The sequence below is a fragment of the Gavialis gangeticus genome, unplaced genomic scaffold (genome assembly GCF_001723915.1).
Source record: "Gavialis gangeticus isolate Ggan-Ray unplaced genomic scaffold, GavGan_comp1, whole genome shotgun sequence".
In the NCBI taxonomy this organism is placed as follows: domain Eukaryota; kingdom Metazoa; phylum Chordata; order Crocodylia; family Gavialidae; genus Gavialis; species Gavialis gangeticus.
In genome coordinates, this window is record NW_017728998.1 from 20192457 (window position 1) to 20205656 (window position 13200).

General features: G+C 40.4%; 1 protein-coding gene across 1 annotated transcript in view; it reads left to right on the plus strand.

Annotated features, from left to right (window-relative positions):
- Positions 1-11964, plus strand: part of LOC109289519 (transcription initiation factor TFIID subunit 4-like) — a 315986-nt gene extending 304022 nt beyond the window's left edge. Inside the window, exon 15 of the mRNA XM_019505573.1 lies at positions 9881-11964. Within this exon, the coding sequence (XP_019361118.1) occupies positions 9881-10048 (168 nt within the window). The 3' untranslated portion in view covers positions 10049-11964. The remainder of the gene's footprint in view (positions 1-9880) is intronic.
- The last annotated feature ends 1236 nt before the right edge of the window (positions 11965-13200 follow it).

Here is a 13200-nt window from a genome sequence, read left to right on the forward strand (position 1 = left end):
CAGATTGAAGGCTTTTTTGAAGTCAAGAGATATGACATCAATCTCTTCTCCCTTGTCCAGGTGATGGGTCACCTGGTCATAGAAGGAAATGAGATTGGTCAAGCAAGACCTACCCGCAACAAACCCATGCTGGGTTTGGCTTGATGGGGTTGGCATCTGGGCTGAGAGCAAGATCCTGAGGAACATTGAGGCTGAATGAGGGAAGAATGGACCGGAGGCAGGAAAAGGCCAAGCCATCAGGAATGGGGTTTGGGGACTAAGAGTTAGGTATGGAGAAGGCTATGCAGGATATTGGAGTGGGGCTGAAAGAGGGTTGCTGTGCAGGCCTGAGGAATGAGTGGGTGTCCAGGGTATAAAAAGCAGTTCTTTGGTGGTAGGGAGACTTCAGTAGGGTATGGAAAGGTAAGTGCTGCAGAGAACGTGGAAGTGAAAGAGGAAGGCAGTAGAGCATGGTAAATCTTGGACAGCATCTGAAAGGCATCAGAGTAAGGCACAAAAAAGAAGATGGTACTAATTATAGAAGAGGTAGGGGGAGCAGGGGAGAGAGAGAGAGGAAGGAAATGGAGCCTCCGTGTTGACAGTATTTTCAAATACTCTACTACAATCTCTACTCTACTACTACTCTAATACATAAGAAGCTTTAAGCACTGAAAATTTTGTATGCTGAAAAAACTCCTCCTGTCCCACTCTGTTCCCCTCCACAATCCACTGCCTCTGTGTCCTAGCCAGACAGTTTCCCTGCTGTACGCACACCCATGAACTTGCTAATGTCTGCAGCAATTGAGCCCACCCTCTGCTGGAGCAGTCCTCCACCTCCTTCTGGAACTTATTCAAAGAAGGGAAATTTTAAACAAACAAACCAACACACAAAAATCTTGGATTGAAAAGAACTAGGATTGACAATGCTAAGAAATCTGGAAATAAATGGCCAAGGGATAAAATCAGTTCTCACTGTGGGAGATCCTTCATTACTCCTTATAGCCTCACCTGAGTCACATGAAGCATTAATTGTTTTCTCTGATAATTGCAAAATCATAGCTATGGTTAAAATATACTTTACCTTCAGATTTTAACATCTCATTTTCAAGCCAACAATTTGTCCTGCAAACTGACAGTATTAGTATTTAGGGCTTAATTCCATCACTGCTCACTTGTGAGATGACCACAAGTCAGATGAGATGAATGAGGGCAATTCACTTTCAGAGTTTTCGTTTCGGATGATGATTTTCTTCTTCAGTCAAGAAGATGATTTTGCATTGAGCTACACAGTTCACGTTTGTAAGATTTTTTTTCTTAAACAAGTATTAAAACTTAATCTTTTGGGTTTTTATTTTTTTTTCATTTTGCTTTTTGTAAGAGTGAGATTACATAATCTAATATCTGAGTCTGCTTTGCAGACCCCAAAAGTACTCCTGTTGGGGTTTTGAAGGTTGTGGGATAGTTGCTGTTAAATCATTGTATTGAAAACATAATAAGATAAAGATAAGGCAATGCGTATAGGGGTGAATGTTTGAGCAGTTTGAAGTTATTTGTCTCCCAGTGAAGAAAAATATGGGGATATGCAGAGCTGCCCCTAGGGGTGTGCAGGGCCTAGGGCATGTGAGCCTGTGCAGGGCATGTCAGCCTGTGAGCAGCCAGAATATGGAGCTGGCAGCATGTGGCATCCGCACGGAGTGGTGGTGCCCTCAGCATGTGCCTGTATGGCACTGTCCATGGCACCCCCCCCAAGGGACAGCTCAGGGGGTGTGCAATATTATTGGACCGGAGGAAGGTGGGCAAGAATACAAAGCGATTTGTACTATAATGTAAAGTCATGTTGAAAGATGAGTACAAGTGAGAGAGCCAGAATGCCAGGAAAATTGGCAAGAGCAGTATTTTGAAGGGAGTAGTACTTGATTTAAACATAGGAGAAACATTCCAGGTACAATGAAAATGTGTATGATAGAAATAGAATAAATAGAATATTCCATATAGAATTACCAGTGCAATAGAATGGTCCAAATCCTACCATTCTTTTTCAAGGAAATATGTAATTGAGTTCAAATCTAAGCAAGGCTGTGTATTGTAGTAGCTGCAAGATGTCTGGAGACTTAGACATTGGCAAAGGAAGAGTAGGTTAGTAACCAGTACATAAAGAAGTATGGGGAATGCAGAGGCCAACATGAGCATCTGGTAAGAAACTGGAGGATGTAAATCATCTGATTTTCTGGATATCCCAGTTGTGCAGAGTCAAGAACACAGAAAGATCTTTGAAAGGCTGAGACCAGCCTTCTAAATGCAACACAAGAAATGGACCTCTGTTTATGCAGAGCTTCAGTTTCTCTTCCCCGCTGTCATGCAGAATTTATGCCTGGGCCTGTTGTGATGAATTGATTAGGGAACTGAAATTATTTGCAAGAAGACTAACTTCACTCTGAGAATGACCACCTGTATTAATTGCCCTTTAGCAGGCAAACTAAATAGCCTGTATCCACTTTAGACTTAACCTGCCTTGCTTCTTTCCATTCAGGCAGCCTGCTGCAGCTGAGGATTGTTTTTCTTTGAAATAATGTTGCATGCCCAGCTCCTACAAGAGTTCAGACCAAGCTTTTGTAGTTTTCTTATAAGAAAGGCTAGGTGGGCAAATTAGTAGCAGATGCCAATCTACTTCCACTGGTTGTTTGTTGGGGTGAAGAAGTTTGTAACAAAGAAGATCATTTCCATTATAATGGCCCTCCAGATGTGGCTGTGTTTAACATAATAAAGGCAAGAAGCAAGTACATCAGATAGCTTTCTTCTTGCGTGGCAGCCACTTCTCTTAGTCTGAGTCACATCATGTAATTATAAACTTAAAACAATCACTTTTACTGAGAGGCTTCTCTCCACATCCATGGCTTTTACTGTACTTTACCTTCCTCTTATTATTTCGTAACTTAAAAATTACTGCATAGTGTCTGTGAAATGTTGCAACTGTGTTGGTATTTGAGGCACTTGTAAATACTTGTGCAAATCAGTTTTTCTGATGTTTGACTGCAGGGTAAGGTGTGTGTTTATATGCCCAGGGGAAATGAAATGCATTTGCATCCAAGAGGGTGTAGCAAGGAAACGCGTGCCAGAACTGAGCATTTAGAAGCAACTGCACTAAACTATCCTTGGCTAAAAACATTTTGAAATGAAAATCGGTTGGTGAAGAGTCTTTTGTGAGAACAATTATAAAGCAACCATGTCATGCAGACCTAATTGTAGGATTGAAATTACAATTTTGTGTAATATATTTTTTAGAGGTGCTGATATCCATTTACATATTACTACATCCATTGTTTATATTGATTAATGGTTTGATTCCGTTTCCATTGAAATCAGTAGTCACCCTGGTAGTTTCATTAGGTGCTTATCATAGCTGCAGGTAATTACACATGGTAACTGCTTTGCATGCATAAAGCACCTTTCAGCCAAAGATCTAAACTTACTTTAAAAAGGAAGTAAGTTTTCTCATTTTACAGATGGGGAAACTAAGGCAAAAGAGAGAGTGGGTGTGCAGGAAAAGGTGTCTTTTCCTTAGTCATACAAAAAGCCACGATCAGAACAAGCAGCTGAGCTTAGGTCTCCATTTTCTGTGCTAAACCTTACTGGCACAAAAGTGCCAGGTTTCCTTAAGATCTTTGCCTAAGTATCTGTATCTTTGCCTTCCATCCCTACATCTTCATTTGCTAAGATTTGTTTCTCAAGCACACATACTGGGTGTGCCTACACATTCATTAATGTGCCGTAGTTACTGTGCATTAAGTTTAGTACTTGGCTAACCAAGTACTAATTTGATGTGCAGTAATGTACGCTACGGTGCAGTAGTGCCAGCACACTGTTTTTTTAGTGATGCTTACTGAGTAGTAGCCTGATAATACTGTACACCAGTGTATAGCACGGTTTTTGCCTGGCACGCTACTGCACAGTGTTATTAGGCTACTGCGCAGTTAGTGTCACGTGTAGATGCGCCCACTGGGACCATCATTCTTTTGCCTTGGGACTCCTCATCGAAAAACAGATAGTAATTGAAAATTGCATTGACCTGCTAAAACGTGCTGCTTTGCTAACTGAGGTATAACAAACAAAATTCTGTTTGTTATACCTCAGTTAGCAAAGCCCTTCATTGTGCCCTTATCTGTAGCCCTTTCCCAGATGCTCACAAGGGCCACATCCAGATGAGCATGGACGTTTAGTTCCCCGCAGACAACTAGTGTTGGTGCACCTTATGCCGCTGCTAGTTGCCCCTGGGGAATGCCTGTGGGTGAGGTACCCAGGGTGAGGTAGGGGAGGCTGGGGCCAGTGCTGGACTAGCCCCAGTAGCCTTACTTGCAGTCCTGCGGGCCTCCTGGGGCTGCAGAAGCAGCAATTTTGCTGTTCAGAGGCTGGCTGGCCAGACTCTGGTTTTGAGCTGTGCACACTGCCCCTGCATGCCCCACTCTGCATTTTTTTTGCTTTTTTTTACGCGGGTTTTTGTGTTTTCCGGATATCCAGGGGTCAAAAAACCTCACTGTGGTGTGATCCTTTGTAGCATGGAGAACAGCTGAACATGGTATGTGGCACTGCAGATGTGTCCGTGGCACCACATACTGCACGGCTGTGTTCGTTTGGATGCGCCCAAGAAGGGAGAACCATGCAGTGTGCCCATAATGGCCCTCATATTTCTGGATCTTGGTCCATATTCCAGCGTGAAAAGGCCCTCGTAGAAAAGGCTTGGCCAGCAGCTGCTGCTCTCTTTCAGTGTGGAAGGTGCTTCTGTTACTGGAGACTGCAGCTTTTGCTTTGGATGAAGACTTTGCTGCACTAACATGTCCCCTTGCAACCTCCAGATTTGGATCCTGATTGGCACAGTTTGTTGTGCCTAGGGCAATGATTGCCTTGCGGTCTGGCCCAGGGCATAGCCTCAGGTGGAGTAGTCTCATCTCAGGGTGAGCTGTTGGGAAAATACTCTTGTCACTCTGACTGCTGTCTTGTTTCAGACAGACGAGTTTAACAGGACAGCAAAACAGCAAATATGATTTAAAAGCAGTTGTCATCTACCATCAAGCGAAAGGGCTGATGTAACTCTGGCCTGTTCCCCCAGTCTCCAAGTTGTTATTCCCAGCCAGTCGCATCCATCCAGCCTGCAGTATGGCAAGCATTGGCTCACTTGCTTAAGTGTCCTCTTCCAGGATCCTGACTCATTTCTTTCTGAAATACTACTTGTGACCACAAAAGATTCCTATTCCGAAAATCAGTTGATTTGATATATTCCCTAACCTTCTCTGTCTTGCATGAGTTCAAGACAGAGAAAGGCTTAGAGGTAGAGACCCCCTGTATCTTCAACCCATCTCCTATCCTCCCACTCCCCCACCCAGTGTCAGACAACCCACAACCTCCCACCGAGGCCCTTGCTTCTGCAGCTACATCCCTACGTCAAAATACACGAATGTAACCCTCATCCCACCTGCCCGCCTTAGACGTGACAATCAGGAACCCCAGGAGCCAGAGGCATCCGTATCTTGCTTTTACTTTGAATACTCTGTGTACGATTCCCACTTCTAGACTTTGGCTTGAAGTGTTAGTCTGCCACAAGGACGTGCCATGTAGCCTGGGAAGAAAACCAGTAGATCTTTTTATCATTATTGCCTTGTCTCTCTGGGTCACAGAGAAGCAATAGCCTCAGTTCAAGACTGTGTTCAAAGGAGAGATGTCAAGACTGAGTTGTTTTCTGGTAAAGGAGGGATGGATAAAATATTAAATGCAGTCTTCTGTTTGCCCTCATCTTAGCATTTCCCAGCAAGTATCTCAGAGCATATTTCCACAGTTCTTTTATTTAACATCTTTAAAATTTGAAATTTTTCAGTTTTGGGGGAAAAAAATACTGGTTAATTAGTTTAATTGAAAACCCTCCTGCATACATTCAAGTGTCCTTTATGTCACACATGTGAATTATGCAGTTATGTTTACTAAAAGTACTAGTATATTTTTGTGAGTTTAATTTTAATCTCCTGCTGTTGAAGAGGACGCTGGAACATAATGCACAGAGCTGGTTTGGCTCTGAGTGATGCTCGGTGTTGTTTTAGTGCAGTCAGTAAAACTGGGGGCAAGGGAGGGAGGAGCAGTTAATTTGTCCCATCCATGTTAACTGTGTGCATTTCTTTACAATGTTATTGAATCTTTACCTCATGGCCGAGCAAGGGTTAGGTGGAGTTTTATTTTGCACCATTTTTATTCTACCTTTCCTGCAGCATCTGTTTACTCATGTGGGACAACTATAAGAACAGGGGAGAAGCGGAGATGTGTCCTGAATGCTGCCTTATGTTTGAAACAAGTTTGGAATAGCTCGAATATGTCCTGAACATGCTAACGCCCCAGAGGTCGTCTCTTCTGCTGCTCCTCTGATGGAAGTCGCACATTTGAGTCAGTTGACATGTGCCTGGCAATCTAATGTGATTTAGATAGATGTTCAGTGATTTGCCATGTGTACCTGGGGTTTGATCCAAAGCCTGGTAAAGTTGATGGACTCCCATCACTTCACTAGCCATTGCCTCACCCCACTACAGGGGACATGGCAGCGCTCCATCTTCTGCGTTGTCTTCTTCCTGCACGTGGCATCCTGTGGGTCTCTCTTTCCATTCTGTTTTGTGCGTGGTGGCTGCTAAGTAAAAGTTGCTCTGATGAGTATAACTTTTCAGTCCACACACATGCAAAGCACGGAGGAAATGAGTAGAGCCTACTGGAGAAGCCAACTGCTCTCTGCCGGCTTCCTTCTTGTCCTTGGAGATTTACAGCCTGCAGAGTAGAAATCATTCACCCCTGGCTCTCATAAATTTCAGCAGAACAGAGTGGGACTGAGGCAGCAAGGCAGAACAACAGAAGAGGGGACAAAGGAGAGGGAGGATACAATAGGGAGTAGAGGAAGGAAGTTGCCCAGAGCTGATTTAAACCATTTCCAAATGAAAGGGCAGAACAGACCGAAATGTAAATGAAATGTTTTCCTGGTCTAAAGCCTGTCTTCTAAATCCCCCTCATATTAAAAATAGAGAAGTAACTTGCTGTACAAAATGTGGTTCTGATGCACATGAGTATGGGCATGGTTCTGTAATAGGTTGGGTGTGGCAGGCCATGAAATAAAGGATGTAAACAATTTTGAACCATTTATGTTTTTATTAGAGCTTTTATCTTTGTAACTCTTTTATTAGTTACCATGGATACAGACAACACAGGGCTTGTTTGGGTTAATGAAAAATCTATCGCGCTGATAAAACCGTGATGCGTTTTTGACAAATGTGCATTACTTCAGTCCCACTATTCTTGACAATTAATTTGAACTATGTTGGCATTTTTGTAGATAATTAAAAAAAATCTGTGGTAATTCTTAGTGTGTGTGTTTGCCATATAGAGCATTGCAAATAATTTTAAGTACACTGCAAGACCAAACAAATGTTGGTCTCAAATTAGGGATTGTAATGACAGATATAAATGATTAGGCTGTCTATTTAAATGCTTGCTTTGTTTTCTGAAATTGTTTGTAAAAATTCACATTGTAAAACTAAATTACAGAATGTTATTAGATAACTGAGTGGCTTATTTTAATATAGGTGCTGCTATGAATACACAAAATTTGCTTTCATGTTGCAAATGTCACAGTTACTATACCAGCTATAAAAAATTATGATCTTTCTACCAAAAGTTCACTACTTCAGAAGATAAATGTAATGAATTTGATTTATATCATCTTCATTCCAGCTCCTTTGGTCAGCAAATGCAGAGCTATTATTAGCTCTAATGGTTTTAGATTATTAAAAACAACCCAACCCAGTTTTTTTTCACTTTTTCTGAAGTGACAAAATGAAAACTTGTCCATTAATGCTTTATTGGTGCTTGTAGTGAGTTTCTAGACTGACATACATGATAATACAGTATAGAGTTTTTATATATGATAATACATTGTAGAGTTTTTATTGGCATGAGTTTGGGATCTCCACCTTTGTTAAAAGTGCATTTGTCACTAGTCCAATGTTGTCTGTTATATGGTTCTCAATTTGTGGGAGAGGGAAAGGAGATTTCCCATTTGACGGTAAAGCAGGAAGGAATACACTTCTGGATCAGGTTGATTTAAAAGAATTGAAAGGTGGTTCTTTAGAGGTTTGAAAATAATGGCAGTGGCCCTTGTAGAAATGGATGAGCAGTCAGAGTACAGGTAGAAGCAGTCAGAGGTATGATAAATGTGCCTCTTTGCATGGCTTTGCAGTTTATCATGTGGATATTGCTTTTGTATATGTGGGATCTGTAAAAATACATGATCACATGGTGCTGCTCCCTGCTAAGAATGCAAAATGATGTGGCATGAAACCAGGATTCAGAGCACAGCTAGGGTAAATGGGCTGTGCATGGGGGAGGCCCCGAGGCTTGAACAAGGAATGAACCGCCCCTGCAGCTGCAGCACGTTCCCTCTGTGCAGTGAGATCTAGTGATTGAATCAGTGAATTCACTGTCCTTTCCCCCCCAAAATTACCCATGCTGGGGAGCTGAGAGCCACAGATCAAATCCTTGTAGTGAAATAGGGGTTGCAGGCCTCTCTCCCTCCTGCCCCACAGCACATCCATAGTCGTTCCATTGCATTCAGTCTTTGGGGATATGGAAAATAGGATTTACCTCATTGCAGTGATTTAATGATCAGAAAGAGAAGAAATAACTCGTAAGCAGAACAGCCATCAGTGCAAATCTGTCTGTTCCGGGAAGTAAAAGGAAATGCAGTAAGAGGAATCAACCATAATGTTCATACTGTGAATACAGCATCCCTCTCTTCAGTACTAAAATTGCATTAAGTCATGTTTATAATGTGCTAGAATGGAAAGATCAAGGTAAGTTTGGGTTTCAAAGACTTCTCCAACTTTTTTTCAAAAATTCCAGGAGCTTTGCAAAATATTTTAGGTCTTTTTAAATGTAATGTTTTTCAAATGACTTTATTTTTCTTTCTTAAAAATCAATCGAAAGCCACAAGATGACTTTCAAAACAATGGCTTCCTAAATGGAGGTAGATGACAAACCATTTGAAGTTCTAGTGACCAGACTTTTCATTCTAGAACGAACATTCCTGTCCCGGATCTGTGAATGATGGCCTCAAGGTCTTAGCTATTGGGAACCCGGCTTTCTTGGTCTAAGAGTGAATTTCATCTCTGTGTAGAGGGGTATAAACCTCGAGCCCTATTAGCCATAATTTGGCAAAGGAATTATTTAAGGTGGCTTTGGAAATATTTTTGCCATTATTTGTGTGCACCGTGTCATAGTAACAGACGTCCCCTCATGCCAGATTTCCCCTCCTGTATAATTTTGTCCATCTACCAGCAGAGGATTGATTGTAGCCTCTAGCAAGATTGCTTCAGTCTCATGCCACATTAAGCCTTTGTGTCTGCAGCCCAGAGGAAGATATCTGGGTCTCCAAGATTCAACAGCTGTTGGGTTACCACAGTAGCAGTATGTTAATAAACACACAGCACCCACCTTCTTTTAGTCCTGGGTGCAAAGAACATCAGAGAGGATTGCACGTTAGCTCTCCATGATGGTTTCATTTACTTCAACCAAACAGCCCCCTGAAAATGTTCTTGAAATTTATTGGGTCAGATATTTCCCTGGTATAATGCGACTGTTGAGGAGTTACCCAGGGCCAAGGCCAGGTCTTGAAAGCCAAGTATCCTTGCTGGTATTAACACAATGGGTGCTCACCATAGGATAGTTGCTTGTGTTTGAATGCTTGCAGGATTAGGTTCTTATCTTCATTTTAAGATTCTGAAAAATATTCCAGCAATTATAAGCCATAGAATCTGGAAACAAAAAACAATCTTCATATAGCTCTACAGCCTTGACTTTGCTTTGCTTTGCATTTCTTTTGTAGGTCTTGGGCATGTCCAGTGGAGGCCAGGCTGGTTTTGGGACTCCTTCATCCAGGCAGTATGCACGACAGAAAATAACTCGCGTAAACCTCAGGGATTTCATCTTCTACATGGAACAGGAAAGAGAAACAAGCCATTCTCTCCTGCTCTACAGAGCTTTGCTTAAATAAGGCCAAGAATTATACTGGTTTCCTCATAGAGAAGCTCAGCCTGCATTGAAGATCTGTCATTTTAATGTGCCTTCTATTTTTTTCAGATGTCAGTGTTCCAGTAATTTGTTTAGTAACATTGTCAGACCATGCAATAAATTTCCCTTATGTAAAAATAAAGCAATGAAAAATGTGCAAACGGGGGTTAAATCCACTGATGGGGAATCTGTGCTTAATGTCTTACTACATTTGGCCATTTTTAGATGAGGCTAGACAGTCTCAATGCCACTAAAGTTATACAGATTGTTAGGGCCAGATTGCAAAAGCATACCCAGGTCATTACATTGATGACAAGGGGCAGCTTGCAAGAAGATGGGCTTGCAGGATCCGGACCTAATCATGACATTTGGTTTTATTAGCAGTACATACAGTTGCATTGCTAGCTTTTCTGTTTCTTCTTACCTTTTATTAGTGCTGTTTTCACTGACTAACCAGTGATGCCTCGTTATTTTAATTAGTTGTATTTGCAATTTTTTGCACAGCTAAAAGAAATAGCCACTGCACACTCCTGCATATTTTACATAGGGTTTTTATTTTTACTGCACAACATGATGCTCATTGGCTGAACCAAATCCCAAGTGTATGAAATCTGTGCATTCGGGTCCCAGCTGACTTACCTTGACTAGCTTCCAGTTGTTTTTAAAATCTACTTAGCCTTTTGCACATTTGTAGCAGCTGGTTACTAACAGGAATCAAAGTTGCTTTTTTATTTAAAAAAAAATCTTAATTTATTTATTGTGAAGTGTACGGTTTGATGGTGGTTTAAAAAAAAATTGTTCAGTAAAGATTTTAGTGTGCTACCTGTTTTTTTCAAGTCACAGCAAAGGCATATTGTCAAGGGGCCAGCCCTGCTCATTGGAGCCCGGGGAACAGTGTTCAGTCCTAATGGTCCAATCCTGCAAGACTGTCAGGGTCCTCATTGAAGTGACAAGAGTTGACTTTACCTTGCATGGTTGGACCTTAAGACTCCAGTTCAGAAAACCACTGAAGTATGTGCATAACTTTATGTATGCAAAATTGCACGTGTACTGAAATGTTTTGATGGATTGGAGTTTTAAGGGCCTCAAACCAAAGCCAATTGAAGTTGGTGTGAATCTTTTCAGTATGCTTTGGCTAAGATAGGGAGTGAGCAGGTGGGCACCAATTATGCTTCAGACATAACAGTGTTATCTGAAACCATGGAAGGGAAACATTTGCTTATTTATATTTTTGATTTTTACTATGTGTTTATGCTTGCCACTTTTTGAGGCAATTATTTTTGGTTTTTTGTTTTGTTTTTTGATGGAAAACAATAGTGAAAGCACAAATAGAACTATTTGTCCAATAGTTTTAAAAACAAAAGTTTTAATTATTTTTTAAGGTTTATGAAAAGCAGAAGAAAATTTATACTGCTGCTATTTAGCCAAAAGATTATTCATAAGGTATTTAAGGCCAGGAAGTGTAAAATTATGTTTTAAATGTACTGATAATTTGTACATATTGTTTATAAAGACCTTGTGTTTATTAGAATTATGTTATTTTGATGATTTCTGTACATACTCGTAAATACCCCAATTTGTGTGAAAACATACTTCCTTATTTGTACTTCTTTTGTAAAGAAATAAACATTTACTAAAGTAACACATTTGAGTGACGCACAGTATTAATTTATCAAACAAGAATTTCAGTTTCACATTGTCTTGTAGTTTGTAAGCACTGTTCAGAAACATTTTCCAATAAAATATGGACAGAATATCCACAAAGAAATACTAAACTTGAATATTTAATGTTCTGCTGTGCTGATTCTTACTCTTTTTCAAACATCTGATAAAGTTGTCATCAGATGTTGAAGCTATTAAATACAGTCCAGTGACTGTATTTAAAACAGATTTGGCTAACGAGCACAACATAACATTCTTCTTTCACTTTTTTTTGTCAAACTTGGCAGTCCAGTGGTGTAGAAGGGTATATATAAAAGTGCTAGAGAAGACTGAAGTCCTTAAAACCACAATTTCAGTACTCAGCCAGAGAGAATCCAAACAATTTTGTTCAGTCAAATTAGATTAAAAAACAAGCCACGTTTACTTTTTAGTCTTCAAACTAAAAACATTCACTGTCTGCACACCACAGTTTTACTGGAGATACTCTGATAGTTTTATATGACTTTGAGCAATGATCTTGCTGAAGGTGCACTGGGTCAGACATTTAAAAAAATCAAATCTGTTTTGTTACTATTGCTGCTTTAGAATATAGGGGTAGACGTACAAAAGATATAAACGAAACTGTAATAAACTTTAAATAAGTGACCTCAAGTCACTAACTAAAAGAATATGTCCTAGCTTTACTTTTCTTTTTAAAAAGGCATATTTCTCCTAACAAAGTGATTGTTTCCACATGTCTTGCTTGCTTCACTGCTAGTTTGCAGTTAATGTTGTGATGTCACGGCTCAAACTTTCCATCTCAAGTTCACATTTAACTCACTTGGTGCAGTCTGGAACCTTTTATGCTGCCACCTTACCAAACTGCTAGAAGTAGTGTAGCTGCTTTATTGAGCTATAAAAATATGGTGATTACCAAACTGAGGAAAAACAAACTAACTGACCACAAATACTCCAAATGATTCTCTGCATACAACTAAAAGCATTCCTTGGGAGAGGACACGAGCGCCTTCAATTTCTAGTTCACATCAGGGGGACCTTAATCTTGCTGGGGCAGCTCAGTATCAACACCCTTATGATCAGATCCTGTGCAGAGACGATAACTACTGTTGCTTTGAGTGGAAATTTTGCTTGAGTGAGGAGAGCAGAATTGGGCCCGTATTATTGAAACATAATAGAGTTATGTAAGAACTTCCCTCCAATAACTAACTCTTAATGAACAGAACAGCATATGCTGAATATTCCTGCTCAGGATGTAAACATAAATTGTATGTGGTTAAAACAAAAAACTGCACTGATGGTTTTAAGGGCAATTTGACCTGAAATGGAACAAAATGTATCAAACTAATAAATAAATCTTCTTTTTGAAGGGATAGCTATAATGAACTGAGCGAAAGGTAAAGGAGATGCAATCAAACCTTCTTACCTGTTTTAAGAATGTGGGAGAGAAAGTGAGTGTTCCACCCTACTTGCTTA